The sequence below is a fragment of the Scardinius erythrophthalmus genome (assembly GCF_964197995.2).
Source record: "Scardinius erythrophthalmus genome assembly, chromosome: 11".
Classification (NCBI taxonomy): domain Eukaryota; kingdom Metazoa; phylum Chordata; class Actinopteri; order Cypriniformes; family Leuciscidae; genus Scardinius; species Scardinius erythrophthalmus.
In genome coordinates, this window is record NC_138231.1 from 33,206,064 (window position 1) to 33,228,451 (window position 22,388).

Sequence of the window (22,388 nt, forward strand, 5' to 3'; positions counted from 1 at the left end):
TATTCATTGTACGCGCAAATTCAAAGCGTCGCGTCTGGGCACGTTAATGACGCTCGCGCTCTTTTAAACTCGTAATAAAGCGGTGAATGATTTTTCCAGAAATGACGCTGATCTACAGTACAAGTTTATATTTAGAATACATTGCAATCACTCCAAAATAGATGACGACAACTCACACACCTGCATTTTGAGCAGTGCTTCTTTGTGTGCTTATTAGGCTTTTGCCTCGCAGCACCTGATGGATGCGTTCGTTACACATACCTGTACTTTCAGAAGCCGGCACCCGCTTTGTAACGGACACATTCATTGGTTTAACTGCAGTAATGTAACAGTCTATGGTTAAGATAAACATCGTCACTATTTTTAGTTAACTAATAAATATTGAAATAAATTGTAGATAGGACTTTTTTTTTTTTTTTTTTGTCCCTCTGTCTGGGCCCCATCCCGCCAATCGGGCCCTAGGCACGTGCCTAGTTTGCCTTTGCGTTAATCCGGCTCTGGCTGCGACCGCAGTGATCGGAATCCGTGCGATGACGTATAATCACTTATTCATTCAATGACGAACCACATTTGAACGAAACAGTACCAGACAACAGCGATCCCTGCCTCTGGAAACAACAAATGGCTTAAAAAAATATTTTTTTTATTTTATAAAAAAGCTTAAAAGGCTTAATCTGTTGTCTGTTCAGTAATTTAGCTAATATAATTGTGCAAACAATTGAGCATAACGGTATTATATTAGCCCATTTCATAACAATGCAATATGATACTAATAAGTTATAACATTAAGTTAAGACGTGTGTGTATTCAAGACTGTACGTAGTTTGATATGTACACTTTTGCTACGGTTTACGATTAATAAACAAATAAAATATAAAAATTGAACGTTGTTGTATTACTAATATAATATAATATAAATATAATATAATGTTGCTGCTGTTGTTGTTATAATATAGCAGTTATTATTTATTACGCCCATGTGAATCAAATGTGCTAAAATGAATAATAAAAAAACCTAAATCTAACATTAGGCTTTCCTTTATTTTAGCTATAAATTACATTCCATAAAAAGAGAAAAGTAAAAATAGAGAGGGAGCAACGTACCCGGATACGCGTCACTGAGGAAGCGGAAATACGCAACGGTAGCGGAAGAAAAATGTATACAATGGCAATTTGGAAATCAATTAAGTTATGAAAAAAGAGCATTAATTGCCTTTCTTTGTGGTCGCTGTGTTATGGAATGGCGGCTCGTGAGCAGTAGTGCACCGTCAGACGCCGCTGTTTTGCCTCGACGGGAACCGTTGTTTGACGTGTCAGGCAGAAAGAGCAGGTATATTTATGACATCTGCTGAGCTTGACAATATAGCTGGAGTTGAGTGTTTAGATTTGTGTGCTAGCTTCATGTCGACAGGCTGGGCGGCAAGAGTCATGCAATTCAGTACGTGTGCAACACACGACTACAGACATGCATTCTGTCGCACTACGAGTTTAAAATATCCTGTCTGTGCTATAAATAACGCCAGTCTTATTTATGTTAAATGACACTGTAAGATTAGCACGTTAGCCCATGTATCTGTTATAAAGGTTGTGTTGACGTGCATGTCAGTACAGTAACGTCTGTTATTTCAATGCTTTCGAAGGCTACTTTGGAGAATGAGTTGATTCTTTTCGAGGGAATCCAGAGGAGGTTGCAAATAAAAAGGCTGACTGGAAGATGCCAAGAAGAAAACAGCAGAATCCACAACCTGTCAAGTGTAAGCTGCTTTTTCACCTAGTATTGTCAGCTAAATGGTTTGCTTCATTCCTTTCACGTGCGTTTTGTTTTCGTAAGTGTTTACTAATTCACAGAAAGATTATTAAACTGGTCACGTGGTCTTGCCTTATAATTAAAACTGTCATATGCTCTTGAGCCATTTAAACTTGGACATATCTGTCCAAAATCTCCTAAATGTTAGCTATCAATAAGCTGACTCTTTGTTACAGTAATAGCAGGGACATCTGGACTGTGTGGTCTAAACTATATATAATTATAATAACTTATAATTAAATAGTAATTATTTTTATTGACAGCAGGTCTCACAGAAACATAATAATTGCACTGCCATCTGTTTTGATCATCTTGATTTTGAATTGTGCTTTCAGGTGTCAGACAAGAATCTTCTGATGATTATATATGCTGTAAATCTGGTGTCTTGAAATGTATTATGTGGCTAACAAAACTAGGAGTTATTTCTGTGTTTGTGTCAGATTATGAAGATAAGCTGAGTTTAGCTGTATACACAGTTTAATTCATTTAATATGAAGTCATTTTAGATTTAGATGGTGACTGTCATGGTAAATAATTGAATAATATTTGACTTGCTTTAAACATTAACTCCTGCTAAAGTATTGGTTGTTCATTGTTCTTTTCTTCTCAAAAAGTGGTCATTATTTTCAATCTCGCCCAGTAGATGGCAGTAAATCTACAGTAAAGCCAGGGCCAGTAAGAAGTCACTACTGCATAATGGGCTGCTTATTTTCCCTTTTTGTTATATGAAGGTCACATTAAAACTGTCTTGGAAACATTTTACATTGCCTTCTTTATTTATCTTTACTATTACTTTTCATGTATAGTAGCTGACTGTTCATTATAAAATGTTATTACATTTTTAAAAATTAAGATCATCTAGTGGTTTCATGACCAGCAATTTTTCTACTTGTAAAGATGAGCTATGCACATAGTTGAAATGAAATTTGAGACCTGATGTGTAATGAAAAAAACACAAATTGTTATTGTATTTCCAATCAAACTGTAATTTTGTCCAAATTATGCAAATAGAATGAAAATATAATTTAATTGTCAATAAATTTCAATAATTTTCAATTAGTTTTTCAATTAGTCAATGAGTCAATAATTTTCTTCAGAAAATGTTTAAAATGTCTTTTTAACCCCAGAATGCTTTTAAACACAATGTATACATTGTGACTTGTTGAAATGAGAAATGAAATAAACTAATCAGAGTGTGAAAAAGTATCATTTAAAAAACATCTTTAAAAAAAAAAAAGCCACATGGCTGAAAGTGATGATAGCTGATTAAATAATTTCTTGTTGATTAATTGTTACAAAGATTCAGTATTCCTCTTATGAAGTTTACAGCTGCTGAGTGGGATTCACAGGGCTTTAGTACATAATTTTACATCCTTTGAAAAAACATTTTTTTAAATAAAATATATATGTGACCCTGGATCACAAAACCAGTCACAAGTAGCACGGGTATATTTGTGGCAATTGCCAAAAATCATTAGGATATTAAGTAAAGATTACTTTCTTTCCATGAAGACATTTAGTAAATTTCCTACCGTAAATACAGTGCTATGCATAAGTTTAGACACCCATGCTAAAGTTGACTAAAAAGAGGAATAAAAAATCATCTTTTGGAAATTGAACTTAATGCCTTAATTAAAAAAATTAGGAAAAATCCAACCTTTAAGGACACCAATTTTCTTTGTGAATGAATAATGTTTCATAAATAAATAAATGTTCTTCCTTAAAATACAGGGTGCATAAGTCTGGACACCCCCTTTGTTAAATTCCCATAGAGGCAGGCAGATTTTTATTTTTAAAGGCCAGTTACTTCATGGATCCAGGATACTATGCATCCTGATAAAGTTCCCTTGGCCTTTGGAATTAAAATAGCCCCACATCATCACATAGCCTTCACCATTACCTAGAGATTGGCATGGAGTACTTTCCATAAGATCATCTCTCAATGCAAATCAAACCAGCTATTAGGCTAACTGAAATAAAACCATGCCAATCTCTATGTGATGATGTGGGGCTATTTTAATTCCAAAGGCCAAGGGAACTTTATCAGGATGCATAGTATCCTGGATCCATGAAGTAACTGGCCTTTAAAAATAAAAATCTGCCTGCCTCTATGGGAATTTAACATAGGGGTGTCCAGACTTATGCACCCTGTATTTTAAGGAAGAACATTTATTTATTTACGATACATAATTCATTCACAAAGAAAATTGGTGTCCTTAAAGGTTGGATTTTTCCTAATTTTTTTAATTAAGGCATTAAGTTCAATTTCCAAAAGATGATTTTTTATTCCTCTTTTTAGTCAACTTTAGCATGGGTGTCTAAACTTATGCATAGCACTGTATATAAAACATTTATTTTTGTGAGTGAATGCAGCACAATCACGAACATAAATGGACAACTTTTGAACATAAATGAACGATTTTCTCAATGTTTAGATTTTTTTTTTGCACTCTCAGATTCCAGATTTTCAAATAGTTGTATCTCGGCCAAATATTCTCCTATCCTAACAATGATATCCATCAATGGAAAGCTTATTTATTCAGCTTTCATATGATGTAAAAATTGCAATTTCAGAAAATTGACCCATGTGACTGGTTTTGTGGTCCAGGGTCACATATTAATAAAAAATTAAACCTTGAAAAAAATAGGTAAGTAAATAGATTAATAATATACACATTAACATCAACAGGCATTACCACAAAGGTAAGGACAGAAATGGCTCATAAAATATGCATAGGTCAAGTTGCATGATCTTCTTCTAATGAATGCCATTGCTGCTGTATTTAACCATGAGCCTTTGCTTTCAGTGGATTCTGAAGATGGTTTAGGCACCGTACGTCCAGCAAGCCTTACCTTTGAGAGCGACTTTCTCCTGGGACAAGAACTCGAGTTCTCAGATCCTGACAATGACAACAAGATCATAGGCCTTGAAAAGTTCTCAGGTGAGTTACTTGACTTTTCGAGCCCGACTTTGGTAGGGATGTGTTCTTGTCATCCAAATCCAAATCTGTGCCACTGCCACAGGATAATTGTGCCAGTTCCCTTGGTACAACTAGTTTCATGCAAAGATATAATAAATAAAAAAAATGTATTACAAAGACCAAATTTAATTCAGATTTTGGAAACTAGCTCATATTACAGGGTTCCAACTGTAATAAAAAAGTTTTGAAAACCATTTTTTAAAATTGTGAAAGCAGTCTCTATAAAATGTATTACTTGGCTATGACTATTCTATGATGGTTACTGACAAATCTTGAGGATTTAAAACATATGCTTTTGATGATGTATTGCTGGCATTCATGAAGAGCCATATGTTCTCAATATGGATATTAACTGCAAAGACTGACCTGTAATGTTAACGCTATTATGCAAACATGCTGCATTTTGTCTGTCAGCAAGCAGTGTGATCTTTCATATACAGATGAGAGAAGAGAGCCTACCTCCCTGGAAAATTTTACTGGTTTTGGCATTCTGACAGAACATACTATTTCAAAATGGCAAATCAGGAAAAAAATACACTATTATATAAGGGTCATCAAGACAGTCATCACCATCAAGGACACATTATAATAAGGCATTTAGTCATCATCATCATCATCATCATCATCTCCTCTCAGGGTCTTTATCATAGTTGTCATCATCATCATCATCATCATCATCATCATCATCATCTCCCCCTCATCATCATCATCATCATCAGCAGGACCATTATAGTCATCATCATTATCATTAGGCTGGGTAATCATCCACCTGGGGTTTCTGAAACGGGCGATATAAAGGCCCGTTCAGACTTCAGACTCACACATTTCTACACATTGCATGTGCATGAGGACACCGCTTGCAGAAGGAAAACTTCGTTTCACAGAAAGACTGAGCAGAAACACTGTAGCCTTGGGTTTTGTTGGAGTACCACCTTTTATTTGTTGCTATCAGAATTTAAGTAACATTTGTCCTTTGGCTTAGTGGGTAAGTACAAATGCGTAAAAAAATATCTTTCAGCTGTTGATGTTTTGTGCTCTCCTTGTAATTTTTGTACTTTTAATACAATTATAGATTCTCATTTGGCATGAGAGGTTTTCCTAAACCATTTTGTGTGTATTTGTCCTCAGTCAGCAACTCGTAATACTAAGATACTAGTGTTACTGTCAACTTACTTGCTACAGATACTGAAATAGTGTCTTTATCTTTTGAAATTTCTGTTGTATTTGAATGCTTGCACACTGTCTCAGATTGCAGAACACATATCTATACAGCTGCATAATGTAATGCAGTGTCCTGCTGTGGTCCTGTACAGCTGACATCAGTCTGCCTGGCTTCCCCCTGGGAGACGAGGAGAGCTCCCCCTTCAGCCGCCTCAGTATGGAGAGTGACGCTGACGACCTCCGCGCAACCGAAAGCGAGCGTGAAGAGAGGGTTTCTGAGTCTGCCTTTCCCTCTTACCTCTCTTGCAGGGGCTGTGGTCAGCTCCTGGAAGACCCCCTGGGACCCGGCATGGACTTGGTGGGGCCCTACTGCATGCGCTGCTGCAAAGGGAATGCGGATGGCGTTGTGGACAGGAAGCTCTGTTTGGGCTTAGAGTCTAGAGGGGGAGGGAATGAGGGCGCTGGTGGCGAGGATAGCTCCCTGAAGCTCCACTCATGCACGCTCTGTGGTTTCACTTCACGCTACACTAACCACGTTAAGAGGCACATGAAGACACACAATGGCGAAAAACCATACGGGTGTCCGCTGTGCTCCTATGCATCGGCACAACTAGTGAACTTGCAAAGGCACTTGCGCATACACACCGGAGAAAAGCCCTACAAATGCAACCACTGCACGTTTGCATGCAGTTCCTTAGGGAACCTGAAGAGGCACCAGCGCATGCATTTAGCTGTAAGCCCGGGTCAGACTGCCACTCAGCCGGTCAGTGGCAACTGTTTAAATCACACTACTGTGGGTCAGAAGGAAAAGGAAGCGGCTCCTGCCCCCACTGAAGGTAAGTAAGGTCCTGCTGTGTGTGTCCCCTTGAAAGAACATTGAACAGAGTTTTACAGTGAGTTGTAATTCAACATCCTTCAGTTGCAGGTGCTGTGCAGTCTGTCTCACGTCCCCACGTGGGAAGGGATGGGAACTACTTGCAGACCTTTGATGGCCTCAGGCTTGCACAGCCGTCGTCGACAGGGGTGTTGCAGTCAGGACAGGCTCCTTCTGAACCTGCCGCCCTACCCCCCGCGTTCTTCCCCTTCACTTGTCGCCTGTGCGGCATGGCCTTGGATGATGAGGACGGGTCCTCGGCCCAGATCTGCGCCAAGTGCACCCTGGAGATGCTGACTAAGGACACAACTGGATGCCCCGCTGAGCGAGGGGACAAGGTCTACACCTGTGCTGCCTGCCCCTTCCTCACCCACTACCCAAACCACCTGGCCCGCCACATGAAGACCCACAGCGGAGAGAAGCCATACAAGTGCCCGCAGTGCGACTACGCCTCCGCCCACTTCGACAACCTCAAGCGGCACCATCGAGTGCACACCGGTGAGAAACCCTACAAGTGCCACCTGTGTGACTATGCCTGCGGCAACCTGGCGAATCTCAAGAGGCACCAACGGGTGCATTCAGGCGCCAAACCCTTTCAGTGTGCAATCTGCAACTACAGCTGCAATCAGAGTATGAACCTGAAGCGGCACATGTTGCGCCACACGGGCGAGAAGCCCCATAAGTGCCAAGAGTGTGGGTACACCACTGGCCACTGGGACAATTACAAACGACATCAGAAGAAGCACAGCCTGACTACAGATGGCTGGGTTAAAGCGCAGATGCCTGGAAATGAGGAAGAGGTGGAGGACGAGGAAGAGGTGTAGACTAAAATGGCAAGACAGTCGTCCATATGAGATTTTACTGTAATGGCATAAGCGTTGTTAGTTGTCCTCCTTTTCTTTTGTGCCCAGAATTATTTTTGGGAATTGATCACAAGCTGCTACATGAAGTCAAATTCAAAGACAGTTACCTGAATGTCCTAATGTAGGGGTTGTCCAATCCTGCTCCTGGAAGGCCAACCTTCCTGCAGACTCTATATAAACATTTACTGAACCAGCTAATCAAGTTCTTTAGGATTATTTGAAACTTCCTGGCTGGTTTGGAGCCGGCTGACACTAAACTCTGCAGGAAGGTGGTCCTCCAGGAGCAGGATTGGACATTCCTGATGAATGCCTTTGAACGAGGCAAAACGTTTGTTACCCAAAGCTCTCTAAGAGCGTTCTGAGCCTGACTGTGGTTCATTTATTAGTGCCAAACACACTACTGCACCACTGCCATACGAAGTTCTTCTTTAAGCCTGGCACCATGTTGCATGCACTTAAGTTAACCTTGGTTGACTGTTTCGAGGTTTTATGTAATTGATCATTTTTCCATCTTCTCAACCATACTGGTGAAAATGCCTTCACAGATGAGCATAGTGATCTTTAATCATCTTGTTTTTGCTCTCAATAATTCTGGGGGATTGTGTTGCCTTTTATTGTTGTGTGTATTTTATTGACTGTGAGAAATGCCATTTGTCCGAGTTTACTTGAAGCAAAATGTTGCGTAGTGGATTTTAGTGTCATGCTGAACATAGAGCTTTTATTTTTGTATGTGATTTAATTTTTTATCTCTGAGGAATGTTTGGCATGTATCTGCCACCCATGGCATTGTTAGCTATACCGAAGGACGACAGTAAACGTAAACCCTATTATGCAGTTAAACCTTAAGGTTGCCAAGAAATGACCGAACATTGAAATCTTGTAGGTGTGTGGTGCTTGAGTGTTTTCTTGTTATTATGCAGTGGTTTCATTAATGCCTTAAATATCCTCAAATAAAACATTTGTGTTGAAACTTGCTTAATAACTTTGTCTTAATTCACTTTTCATCTTCAATCACAGAACTGAACCGAAGTTACTAGTAGCCAGCAGGATGTGATTAAGATGCCTAGACAGGCAGTGGGTATGTAATCCTCACACTTTCATAATGAGAGCTGTAATCTTCCCCGCGCTCTGCTGTGAACAGCACTGGTAAACACGCTAATGATGACAGAGCCCCGGGCAGCGAATGAGTTTGAAGTGCTAGAGCCAGTTTTGAGGCCAAAGCTTACATTGAAAGGAAATTTGACATTCAAATCATAAGTAAAAAAGCTAAATATCATGCTAATGATTTATGCCAGGATCTTTTGCGGTAGGTTTCCTGTGTGGGATTTTACGCACTAGCTAATCATAGGAGTCAATGTGGTTACTACAGGCAAGCCACATAGGCTATATGATAATCTCATATGCTGAAATACCTCAGAAAACGAAGCGCATACACAGAGTAGCGTTGTTTGGCACCTAAGTTTATTGAAACCCAGAAGGCTCTAAATTCCATTCTAAAATGAAGTGATTTAAAAAAAATCATGCTCATAAGCTTTATGAGAGATGTACAAGATTTAAGAGTACAGACAGTTTACTCTTTTCATCCTAGATTATGATTATGCTGGTGAACATACTGAACATGGCAATCACAAATTACAGTCATCAGTTAAAAAAATAGTCAGCCATACAGCACAAAGTATGAGAACATTTAAACCAGTGGTTCCCAACCCTGTCCTGAAGGCCCCCCAACACTGCACGTTTTCTTTGTCTCCCTACTCAAACACACCTGATGCAACTCATCAGCTCATTATCACATGGGTTAATTGAGCTGATGAGTTGAATCAGGTGTGTTTGATTAGGGAGACAAAGAAAATGTGTAGTGTTGGGGGGCCTTCAGGACAGGGTTGGGAACCACTGATTTAAACAATCTTCGCATTAAACATTCTGCACATGGGGGAATCATCTGGGATGAAAGATATGAGCATTTCATTTAGTATGACTATCAATGCAGACAGTCAAAACCCCAGAATAAATGTGAAATACAGCCATTTCCCAAGCACCATGTGATCAGTCCTCTGAGATGATTGCCACGATGTATTTAGTACAATACAAAATGGATTTTATGTATATGTATATATAAATGAAAAATGAAAGTCTGGAATAATATTCTTCAAAATAAAGTGTACAAAGACAATCATTGAAATTTAAATGTGACATTTGTAAACTTCTTTTTTGACAATTTTCTACAATTTTGTAAACACTGATAAATGTTAGTTTTTTTACACAGCCTGGATTATATTTGATCAACTGTTCTTTTTTGTAATATACTAAAGATAATACAGGTATTAGTAAATATTCAGAATACTTTTTTAATTGCATGTACATTTATAAAAGTGACATTACCATAATTTTACTTTTCTGTGCAAAATGCTTTAGTGAACTATAATTTTGGCATTTATGACAAACCTTTTTTTAATATATTGGTTTGAATAACAGAACACAGACAAAAAGCACACAAAAAAATCAACTGACAGACCTGCAAACCTCTTGCAAATGTTCCAGGATGTTTTCCCACAGTCAATATCTCAATAAATACCCAAGCCATCTACCTTTCTTAATACTGTGCAAAAAAAAAAAAAAAAAAAAAAACCTTGGCATGGCATGGGTTCAGCTAGTGCAAGTGGGCCTGCTGAACACACCAAAACAAAGCGAGATTCAGGACACAGCTGAGGCCAGAATGAGAGAACTTGTGTCCGGTGCTACATTTTATTTTCATTTTGAGAAGTTGAACTGTAAGGCGGTTGAATCAGCGCAAGGCAGAGAACAAACAGGCCACAATTTCATCTAGAATATGCAATGAATATGCAGTAGGCATCAGGTCGAGTTAGCTGCAAGATTACCTCTCCTGAGAAAAAAAAAAAGGAATCTGCAGAGATCTACCAAGCTACAGGTCATAGTGTTGCTACCACACAATAGGTTGAGCAACATTGACACACTGCACGATACGAAGAAGACCACTTCTCTATTAAATAATAATCTTAATAGATTTTAAAAGGAACATATCAACACAATTTGCTGGTATGGATCTTGCTCTAGTAGGCAACTAAAGTCAGGAGCAAGAGAAAATGAGATGACAGGAATTTGTGTCTGCAAGATGACATATGAGAGGAAAAGCACAGTTTTGTGTCTCTAGTAAAGAAGTATGATTCAATGAAGCCGTCTGCAGGAGAAACTTCCATCACAGCCTAAATTAACATCTTTCCTGAATGCAGTAACCTCCCCCGAGGTGCCTATGTAACCTTTGAAATCTCCAATTATGCCTCAAATCTGAAATTATCCAATTTCTTTGACTTTAATTGAGCGAGCACTGAATCTGAGGCCTCTCATAAAACTAATGAGAGGCTTCATAGGCCATTTGTGAGACCCTTAATCTAATTCTTTCAGAAAGGGGTTACAATATTGCAGAACTGGGCATCTATTAAACTACACTCAACGCAGAGAAACCGCTAAATGAATCAGACTCCTTCAGTCCAGTCTATGAGGACGACTTCATCACAGGTCATCGTCCCCTATTCCTTCAAAAGCGTAGTTTCCATGGAAATCATTGCCGCTGATGTCACTGGCTGAGTTGGAAGAACTAAGTCCTCTCAGGGAGACAGAAGACAGCTTGGTCTGTGAAAAAAAAAAAAAAAAAAAAAAACAACAGGGAGATAAGTGTAAAAAACTGTTTTTGTTCGCTAAAACTATTACAAATATTTATTTTTTGTTCATTTAAATTACACTGAAATAAAACAAAATACAAATATTATGTGAAGAACTTGAGACTAAACTAAAAATTTGAAACTGTGCCTTAGCAACTACTTGGGGAACATCCCACAAGCCTTGCCATTTTAGAGATACTCTGACCCAGTTGCCTTGCCATACCAATTTGGCCCTTATCAAAGTCACTCAGATCTTTATTCCTACAAATTTCTCCTCCATCCAACAAATTTTTCCAAGAACTGACTGTTTGTTTACCATCGAATCTACCCAGACCTTAATATGTGGCTTCACACTGGTCATAATGCTACACTCTCAGAAAAAAAGGTACAAAAGCTGTCACTGTGGCGGTACCTTTACAAAAGATACACCTTTGTACCTAAAGAGTGCATTTAAGTCCCTCAAAGGTACATATTGGTACCAAACGTGTACATATTAGTACCTAAATGGTACATATTAGAACCCTTTTGAAGGGTACTGTCCCAGTGACAGCTTTTGTACCTTTTTTCTGAGAGTGTATGGCAAATCAAAAGTTGCATTTGTTAACATTAATTAATGCACTGTGAAGTAACATGAACAAACAATGAACAGCTGTATTTTTAACTAACATTAATGCCTTTATTAACGTTAACAAAGATTAATAAATACTATACAAATTGCTCATAGTTAGTTCATGTTAGTTTGTTAGTTTATCAAGCGACGAGAATACTTTTTGTGCGCAAAAAGTAAACAAAAACAATTATTTTTGTTTACTTTTTGCGCACAAAAAGTATTCTCGTCGCTTGATAAATTTAAGATTGAGCCACTGATGTCACATGGACTACTTTGATGATATTGCCTATTGTCTGTTTTGCCTTTCTGGACGTGAACAGTATGCCGTCCATTGACTTTTATTGGAGGAACAGAAAGCTCTCGAACAAAATCTAAAATATCTTTAACTGTGTTCCGAAGATGAACGGAGGTCTAACCCCTGGTTCACACAGGACGCCGAAGCGACGCGGAACGGAAAATCACGTGCGGTCCGGCGCCTGCCTGTTCACACTAGAGGCGTATTCTCCGCGGCGGTCTACAAGCGCTTCTGCTCAGTTGTTGTTTATTCAGAGCTATTTTTTTACATCATGGGTAAGTAAATAACCTCATAAAATGAATACACCATGTTTCTGTAACCAAGAAGTTTGTACACTTCTTGTATTAATACTTTTTGTTAATACTCGCGGTATTTTAATTTGAAAATTGCTAATATTTTGACAATTGACCGGATGTCTCGTGTTTCTTGGTGTGACTTCCTGCCGGAATGGACGCGGATCACTCGCGGCTCGCGAAAAAAATAGACCAGACGCCGAAACTGGCGCTTCACGGCGCGGGCCGGCCGCGACGCGCCGCAGCGCACCGCGTCTGGTGTGAACGACACCATAGGTTAACATGGGCGCCGAAAGGAAGCGGCCTCCGTTCCGCGCCGCTTCGGCGTCCGGTGTGAATGGGCCGTTACGGGCTTGGAACGACATGAGGGTGAGTCATTAATGACACAATTTTCATTTTTGGGTGAACTAACCCTTTAATGTTAACAAATGAAACCTTATTGTAAAGTGTTACCAAAATAACACTGGTATGAAACAGTATAGAAGATATTTACATTGCAAACTGATTATAAGGAAATAAAACAGACAACTCACAGAGAGTTTGACTACTTGTTCACGGCTGGGATCAGGGGAATCCTGAAAAACATTCATGCAAAATCGCATATTAACAAATGGTACATCTTCCATATCAAAAGTAGAGATGTTCTGCATTAGCAAAAACCTCCATGCCCACCAGTAACGGAGGAGACTTCACAGCTTGCTGACTGTCAGACCGCTGGAACGTGCCGTTCAGTCGCTTCTTCTGCATCTGCTGGAAACACATCACAATCACAAACTTAGAGAAAAAGAGAGAGAATGCTCTTCAAATAAACATGACCACATTTATTTTCATAAAACACATTCCTGGTCTTATTGTGCAGAATTCATCGAAACACATTATTCCAGAATAAAAAAAATTCATAGTATTTCATTGAAGTGAAAAAAAAAAAAAAAAAAGAGTTGTTTTTGCACTGAAACAACTTTCAAGGGCTTTTTTCAGTTGTTGCAGCGCTTGCTTTTGACATTCCCATTCATTTAATTGAAAATCCAGTTTCAAATATACCACACAATTAAGCCTATTATCCTGAAAGGGTTTATCATTGTCAAAATTCATTATGACAAACTCAAATAAAACAAACACAGTCACATCAACCTACTGAAAGATATTCCCAAAGATATTTGACAGGTCTTTACAAGAAGACAAACATAGATCTAGTGACCTTTTTAATGCTTCCGCCAGATTTCTTCACCATTAGCTCATCCACCATAGACTGCAGACAGATACTCATCATGATGGCCTGGGGCAAAAAAAACAAAAAGTCCCTTAGTCCAGCGGTCTAATCTCAGTAATCACCTGTAGCGTTTAAAATGATGATTCATTTGATTTTTTATTTATTTAGACATTATAGTATCACATTTCAACACATTCTGCGACTGACCTGTGGACTGGTGATGGTGACCCACTGCAGACGGTCTTTACTCATCAAGTACTCAAAGGCCAGCTCTAGTTTCACATCACATTTACTGGAGCTGCTTGGGTTCGCGGTACCGTTCGCCACAGGCACCTGCTGTAGAGTCAAGCCGGGTCATCACAAATACGATCATCGTAATTATTGTTATTTGTGTCGAGGCAATTACAGCGGCCATTTCTAAACTCCTCTACATAGCAATTACCTTCAAAGCTCAATTAGTCATCATTAGCTCTGCTCTAAATGTCATCGTCCTCATAATTACATTGCATCACGAGCACAAAACACAAAAGTGTCTCATTAGAATTGTCTCAGATGACACAAAACAAACAACTTTACACAGACACAGGAAACTCTCTCAGTCCCATTAGAAAGACACGGCTGTGCAGTCCCAGCATCCTCTGCGTCAGAGGGCGGCCATTCTGAGCTCATTAGTAACACAACTCTGCTATTCTAAGGCAAATACCAAGCCAAGACCACTGAAGAAGACAACTTCCTCTCGCTAATGAAACACCAGAACGTGCATTCATCTATTTTAGAATGAAGATTTAGATCATCTTTATTTTGTTTCCTAATTCTTGTATACTAATACGGCTGCAGAAAACCATAAAGGGATACATTTAGTGTAAATGCAGGGCAGGAGTCCCATGAAATAAATACGAATGGATAGATGGATGAGTGTCTGGTAGATGACAGAGCACAGTCTCTTTTCCTTCTGTAAGTGGCTTTTTGGTTGTTTTAACTTCCCATTTTCAGAAATAGACCAACCAGACATGCCTGAAGGGACAGTCATAGAAAGAATTTGGAGAAGAGTTGTCTGGAGATGCAAAAGGAATGTTCCTACATCTTAACTGTAAAAAGTAGTACAGATCATTTGGAAAAATAAGGGGTTTTAAAGTTAGATTTTTGCCTTTATTTTCCTAAACCATGTTTCTTTTTATAAAGATTTCAATAAACCAGGCTAAATAAAATTAAATACTGCTTGCCTGTTTAATTTAAAACAGTGTCTAATTAGTTCTAAAAATGCAGTTCTTCCTTAAAAAACATGACATTACTTGACGTCACAAGGTCAAGAACCTCTCTTAACTACTCATATACTTTAGGAAAGGACTCTGGTGGAACTGCTAAATTACAAGCTTTTCTGCAAATTCAGCCTCTGAAAGACTTTTGAAATGTCTAATGTTGACAACAACATACTATTTACATCATACAACATATTACAACATCACGTTGTCGATTGGCGTCCACTATGACACACTATACAAGATAAAACAATCGATTCTTGCGTCCAGATGGGCATCGTCATTTACGAATCACCACGACACCCTACGTCAAACGGATTGTGCCTGATTTTGTGTAGTGTGAATCCGGCATAAATGTGCGGTTATATTTACTCTACACAATCCAATCATTTGAACTGGAATCTGCATGAAGGCGAAAAAGTTCTCCACACATATTTTGCTTGTGCTCAATTTGGACAAGCCAATGCGCTGGATTGACCAACAAAAAAGCTGCTTGGTTTGAAAGTGGCTTATGTGTGAGCTGTGCTTCATACATTGCTACACAATGGACAATGGACAAGTTTGCCAATGCGACTACATCTTAAGACTTTGTATTGTAAAAGCCCTTATCTATCAAACTTACAGATGAAGTGACCCGCCAGCATCTCATGCGCGTGACTTTGAAGCTTCCCTCTTTCATCTGTTCGCTGGGCAGTTTGACGTGAAAGTTGAGTTCATTGTTGCCGGCACCGACTATAACATGACAGCCCTTCTCTGGAAAATCTGTGATGCAGGGATCAAACTTGATATAGCCGTAGTACTTTAGTGTCTGAGCCAATCTGATGAACTGTGGGAGAAAACAGTTGGTAAATTAACAAACACAGATGATTAGATTAACAAAGCTTCACCATTATACAGTCAGGTCTGAGAATGGACTTCAGCTTTTATAGAAGCAGTCCATTTCTTGCTCATAGACACTAGGGAGATCAAATAACGTGTGTGGTGGGGTGGGGCTCAGCCGTACCTCCTTCTTTGAGCCCTTTTCCTGTAGGGATTTCAGCTGTCTGTGCTGCTCTTTGTTCACAAGGATCCATCCCCGCTCTATGTCAGACACCGTCTGAGAGGAAGAAGAGGGGGAAAAAGCAGTTTCTCACACTGACTAACTTTTCGATTTTCGTTAACGAAAGCAACAACACTGGCAGAGACTATAATTAAGCCTTTTATGAATCCCACAAAGTGTCAATAACAAAAAAGAAAGGACCAATTTAGAACACAAGCAACGTTATTTTCCAGAACCATTATGCACATTGACAACTTTTTGACAACCTTTTAAAATATGTGACTGTTACCTGAGCATATAACAAGTTGAGTCCCACACGGTCGTCCATGACATCACTGTCGTACGCTGTGTCCCAGTAGCTGAGAATAGGACAGGAAACAATAATGATTTGAAAGTTATTTCAGGGACATACTATAATTTACCTTTTGATCACATCCGTTGTCTGATGTATCATCTAAAACCATTAAGCACTAAAATCATGTGCACTGCATTTTACTGCATAACCACACCCTTTATGTACACATGCCTGAGGATCTGACAAGAAAAAAAGCATACCAATTGTCTACAAAACATTCAATTAAATATTTAATTAAGTTAAACATAGACAAAAGAAGAGTTCTGTCTTGTAACAAAGCATCTGCCTAAATCTATATGGAAATAGTATCTTATTTGCTATTGAACAAATGCTGCTGCAGTGTATTTCTCCATTTGCCTAGAAGTAAAAGATAATCTGGCAAACAAGCAGTCTTCAGCTCAATGGCCATCCTGAACGTCCATATGTCAAAAACTATTTTCTTCACGCTGTGGGCAGAAATATGTTTTTAGCAGAGTTTGTAAGAGCACAGAGATACAATCTTGCATAACAGTACATATTGTTCCCATAGCAGCCAAGACTGGATATCCGTTAAATCTCATTTAAAAGCGTTTAGCAGTTGATGATTTTGAACATTTCTTAACCCTAGAATGCATAAAGGGACATGCTGTGATTTTTTAAAATATTTTATCAATGAGAACATTTATATCTATATTCTCTCTAAAAAAAAAATAAACATGCTTCTGACCCTTATCAATGTCATTTTCATATTTCTTGGTCATGAATGTGACCGATCAGATTCTTGGTCAAGAATGCATAAAGGGGGTCTAACCGACCAGTATTCATTTCCTATGGAATTTGGACTCACGTTTTTTTGGATACATTTCAAGTCAATAATAATAATAATAATATTGATTTTCTTGAAATTTTATGGATTAACCTGCTAGTTCTGCCAAGATTATGAGTTTCACATTCAATGGACACTATATCCATGGAAAATTGGAGAGGAGTTGCAAATGGCAGGGAAATGACAACACTCACTCAATAGCTCACATGGCAGCGGATGTAGTATATTCAGACTGCATTCATTCTACACACATTCATGCTTGATAATACTTTATTCATACTATACACATGCATCATTTTTTTAACAGTCATGAAGTTCTCAAATGGAACCTACTCAGACAGTATGCAAATTTAGATGCAGTAGAGAAAAGCTACAAGAAACAAAGGAAAGGTGCAAACGTTATGCTTAGAAAGGTGCAAATCTTATGTGAAATGTTCTGTCTCTGTCTGAAAAGATCATTTTCACATGGTCTGTGAGAAATGTGGGGAGTGAAGGTTCAGACTTGAATATATTCTATAGTAGATCTAAATAAGAAAATAAAGAAAAAGTACAACTGCATCTACTTTACATCTTTATAATGTATATTTTCAAGGAAACTGGAAAAATAAACATGTTTGATATATTATTTATGTATCATCAATTAATTCAATTATTTCATTTATAGTACATTAATTCCAGTATGGGTCACTTTGACCCCCTTTATGCATTCGTGCAGGACTTTTGGTTCATGCATTCTAGGGTTAAACTATACATGACAGACAGCAAGGAGAAAAGAAGGCATGGGAACTTTTCAAAAATGTACTCCTATGTCTCCTATGCTCACAAAGGCTACATTTATTTGCTCTATTTAAAATATATCTGCACTGTTTTATATGCCTTTCCAGTCACTGTTAGCAGCCAATCAGAGCAGCCAGATCTATATCCCATAGACAGGCTGAAGGCTGTCTGTAAGCTACTATAAAGTAGGTCAAGAGGCCTGTGGTTCTCCTGAGGGGACTGATAAGAAATGCACATTTTTTCAACCATACATGATGAAAAGGTGTGAGATTCAGAGGTTAGGATATATAAGAGGTGAAAGTGGAACCATTTTAGCAAAATAATCCCTGCTAAGCTGTGCTAATATGCTAAAATGTTCACATAACACCTTCACACCTGCTTCCCACTGCACATGGTGAAACACATGGTGTTTTCTATGCCCATGCTTGTGGTTTTACATAAATAATCTCCCTTGATTCTCTCAAATTATGGCATTACATAAACCGTGCACTCCAAAGGGCATTTGATGAATATACTGCTGTTCATAAACCACTAGCAACATCAAAATTTATAAGCTGTGAGCAGATTGGCACTTTCCTGTGAATAAATAATGAAGTTTGAATTGCTTTAAACTACTTCAGAGATTGTGTGAAGTGCAGTAGTTCAGAGTTATTATAAAAGACATTTGAGTTACAAAAGAGATGTCTAAATCAAGCTGTCCTCAAGTCCAGAAAGTCTAAAGTGGGAAATACGAAAACGACTGCTGCACAGAACCACACGAGCAGTTGGCTGTGGTAACTATAATACACACCTCTACAACAGGAAGGCAGAAAAGTGCCTCTCTAGGATATAAAACAGGGTGAAGATGGAGTCCTTGTGGGGTACCTCTTCCTAAAGCAAATATCCATGTGTTGAATAGCCTTTGAGAGGACTTAAAGTTATACTTTAGGAAACGTGCATGATGTTCTGTCATCATTTACTCAACCTCATGTTATACCAAACCTGTATGACTTTATTCTGTAGAACATAAAAGGTGATTTATTTTTTTAGAAATATCTTGGACATTATTATTATTATTATCCATTTAATAAAACCGAACAAGCACTGTAAGCTCAAAAATGGCAAAAAACACACCATAAAAGTATCTAGAACATGGTCCATGTGACTTCTGGGACATTACAACATATCTGATAACTTTGCATGAGGAAAATACAATTTAAGTCATTATTAATTGAAATAAATCAGATGATTCAGTTCATCAAACTGATCCGAATGGTTGGTTCTTCAAAGTACGGCCATCGTATGGCTTCCGTAGACTTGAAATGACATGTTTATGGTGCTTTTACATCCTTTTTGAAGCTTAAAACACTCACATGTTCTTCAAAATAACATAGTTACAAAGTCATACAGGTTTAGGGTGAGTAAATAATTTGTGGGTGAACTATCCCTTTAAACAGGCTGTACTTAAAGTACTTTAAGAACATCAAATCACTTCATCCCTGAGCTACATAAATATTCTTGTTATGCATACTCTGCTATTGGACATAATGCTCAAAAATCTCTTCCAAAATGAGTTATGTACCTTTTACGGAGGACAATACGGTAGTCGGGACTATGCAGGCTGGTGATGGACACGTAGGGCAGCTCAAATTCTTGCAGTTTTCTCACGTCTGGGACACCGGTGGGAGGTCGGAGAGGTTTGGATGGAGGGAATGAGAGACCAGATGAAATGTTTGAGTGCCTTCAGACTCAAGGACATTTGGAGAGTAATAACAATGACAACAAACAAAGTGAGATGGGGGAGAATCCATCTGGCTAAAGCCGTAGAGGGCACAATAACATGTTTATCACTTTGTGCAAGAGAGGAGGAACAGAGGAAGGGAGGGAGGGAATAAATACTGCAGCTGTTAGAAAAAGACGTTTTCTCTAGAGTTGGGAAAGAGAGAGAAATGGAAGCCAGGGATTGAACTGAAATGGGAACTGAGCTTTTAGAAACATTAAAAACAGGAGTGTGAAAAGAAGAAGAGACGACAGTTAGATCTATAGCATAGTGCATGCCATCACAACAGTTCATTCTACTCTTTGGCTTACCCTTTCAGTGGTCTGACATTAGACAGCATGTTAAGACAAGAACGGTATTATGTGATGGGAATATCTTAATAAATACATATGCACTACATCACCACGCTTCTAATTGCTTTGTATGATTATTGCATATAGTGTCGCTGTAAAGATCTCAAATGTTGTAAAATAAATATTTGAATAACATTATTATTGTTATAAACTGTCATTATAATATTATTATTACTACTACTACAGTATTTATTTAGAATTATATTCAGGATTATTTCCAGTATTTATAATAATAATAATAAAGTAGGATGTTTTTTTGTTTTTAGCACAGACATTCTTTGGCACTTATTTCTTTTTTCTTGGCTCCACCATCAGTCAACAGAAAATCAGGTTCTGTTTGCAGGCCTTTATTTTTCTCAATGCATATTTCTGCCAAGAATGGGCAGGATGCCAAAATAATTTTTGGGAAGGATTCTTATGGGGACTGTTTTCCATCCTATCTGGCAGAATTAAGATAATTTCAGGTGAGGATCTGGCAACCGAGTGGGAGGCACATAACATGTCATTCCTCAGGGATGCGTGAGGATCCTCTGCTAAAAGTAGTTCAACAATGACAGCTCATATAAAAACATAGACATGGAAAGTTCCACAAACAAAACGACAATGTTACATGCAGACAAGGAGAGCGGCTGCCAGACATCTGCATTAAATCAGAGAAGAGATGCCCGAACTGGACCGAGTCTGTGAAGTCTAAAGAAAAATAACAGTTCCATTTCCAATAACTCTACTGCCCTCCAAGGGATTCATCCTTTGAACGATTTTCAGTTCTGTAACACTATGACGGCAGAACTGGAAAGGGAACAATCGAGGAAAGAATAGCCTGTTCTTTACAAATTGCGCACTGAACTGGTACGTATTGCACAAGAAATTAAAGATTCTGGACTCGGGAAATTAATTTATTTAGTCTCTGGGGGGGGGGGGGTGTTCATGGAAAAATGATAGATACACTCTTGGTCATTCGAAAAGGCGCTTAAAGCCAGAATATTATTAAACATGATCTTGAGCAAACACAATTCCTCGCAGTGAGTGTATAATTGGTTTAATTTCAGATGGAGCAAGTAATATTTCTCTGCACTTCAGGCCATACACAATCAATCAATACAGTGACAACCAATTTGAATACTGCTGCTGTTGCATTTACTCCTGCCAATAAAGTCTCAACAAACATTGTTTATAACAGACTAACGAGGAAAATTCTATTGAAGCAATGTTTCATGTTGTCTTTCAACCTCTAGGCAACTATATGCAGTATTTTTTCCCCTCTCAGAGTATGCAATGTGTTGTTTTACCACAAAGCTGATAAAGGCATCATGTTTGAACGCTTACAAAGAAAATAATGATTACTGGTTAGCAGGTAACATTTCTTTAAATATTTCTTTACATTAGCTTATCTGTGCAAGGCTCATCATCACGATGCTAGGGTGTTACTATGCAGTTTCTTAGTCCTGAGTGATTTCAGTACGTTGCTATGCAGTTGCTGAGGTGTTCTGGGTAGTTGCTTATTGGCCCCTATGGGACTTTCTTTGTCTGTTTGATTATGGGCAAGGTGAAAATCAACGTCTTATTGCTTAGAACAGGGGTTCTCATTTGCGGGTTCCTGTGGGAACTTCAGGATAATTTTATTTTCACCAAGCTCATTTAGTTTTCACATTTGCATGATTTCCAACATTTTTGTGGACATACGTTTTCTGCATTTATACCAGACTTGTAACAAGAAGCATATATAAACCTGTTGCAAATTAAACAAAGACTTGTGTACGTTTGGGGTATGTTGTCAAAACGATGTTAAAAATGCTGTATTTTTGCATGCCAGGCCAGTCACTTTGTAAAAAAACACTACGCCTATAGATTAAACACGCAATATGCATGCGCATGACGTCACCGTTTTCACAAATAGACACGAAGACAATAGTGCTATACAGTACAACTGTATTATTACAATAGTATTATTTTTTTTAATTAGAGGTAACAACAACAACACTAATAATAATAATAATAATACTAATATAATATTTTATAGGCCTGGTTTCACAGACAGGGCTTAGATTAAGCCAGGATTAGGCCTTAGTTCAATTAGGACATTTAAGTAGCTTTTATCAAAATGCCTTAGATAAAAACAGTACTGGTGTGCATCTTGAGACAAAACAGTGGCAATGACATATTTTAAGATATGTTAGTGCAAGTTGCTTTCATTTAAAACGGCTTAAACATGCATTTTAGTCTAGGACTATTTTAAGCCTTGTCTGTGAAACCGAGAGATGTAATAA

General features: G+C 38.3%; 2 protein-coding genes across 6 annotated transcripts in view; one reads left to right on the forward strand and one right to left on the reverse strand.

Moving 5' to 3' along the window:
• The first annotated feature begins 1,110 nt into the window (after positions 1-1,110).
• znf513a (zinc finger protein 513a) lies at positions 1,111-8,663 on the forward strand. 4 transcript variants are annotated; one of them, XR_014031027.1, is made up of 6 exons: positions 1,113-1,330; positions 1,641-1,754; positions 4,615-4,749; positions 6,102-6,785; positions 6,869-7,788; positions 7,968-8,663. XR_014031027.1 is itself a non-coding variant. In XM_081377919.1 (5 exons), exons 2-5 carry the CDS (start codon positions 1,715-1,717, stop codon positions 7,645-7,647), a joined length of 1,638 nt encoding a protein of 545 aa, XP_081234045.1. In that variant the 5' UTR covers positions 1,111-1,330; positions 1,641-1,714; the 3' UTR covers positions 7,648-8,663. The 4 variants fall into 4 exon arrangements, 1 of the variants encoding a protein (XP_081234045.1); XR_014031028.1 differs by having other exon boundaries at positions 6,869-7,807; positions 7,968-8,662; XR_014031029.1 differs by having other exon boundaries at positions 6,869-7,759; positions 7,968-8,653.
• A 462-nt stretch (positions 8,664-9,125) lies between these two features.
• snx17 (sorting nexin 17) overlaps positions 9,126-22,388 on the reverse strand; it is a 31,060-nt gene continuing 17,797 nt past the window's right edge. Inside the window, exons 7-15 of one of the 2 annotated variants that reach the window (XM_081377921.1) lie at positions 19,571-19,658; positions 16,362-16,431; positions 16,037-16,129; positions 15,656-15,859; positions 13,982-14,110; positions 13,763-13,840; positions 13,237-13,311; positions 13,098-13,139; positions 9,126-11,337 (exon numbers count right to left, since the gene is read on the reverse strand). In XM_081377921.1, the coding sequence (XP_081234047.1) occupies positions 11,218-11,337; positions 13,098-13,139; positions 13,237-13,311; positions 13,763-13,840; positions 13,982-14,110; positions 15,656-15,859; positions 16,037-16,129; positions 16,362-16,431; positions 19,571-19,658 (899 nt within the window). In that variant the 3' untranslated portion in view covers positions 9,126-11,217. Of the gene's footprint in view, positions 11,338-13,097; positions 13,140-13,236; positions 13,315-13,762; positions 13,841-13,981; positions 14,111-15,655; positions 15,860-16,036; positions 16,130-16,361; positions 16,432-19,570; positions 19,659-22,388 lie in introns of both variants that reach the window. The other variant, XM_081377920.1, reaches the window with a different exon arrangement.

Bases quoted from the DNA above. Each gene is read 5' to 3' on its own strand.
- znf513a (XM_081377919.1), top strand. From the start codon at position 1,715: ATGCCAAGAAGAAAACAGCAGAATCCACAACCTGTCAAGT. The intron at 1,755-4,614 runs GTAAGCTGCTTT...CTTTGCTTTCAG, and splicing joins GAATCCACAACCTGTCAAGT to TGGATTCTGAAGATGGTTTA. The intron at 4,750-6,101 runs GTGAGTTACTTG...GGTCCTGTACAG, and splicing joins AGGCCTTGAAAAGTTCTCAG to CTGACATCAGTCTGCCTGGC.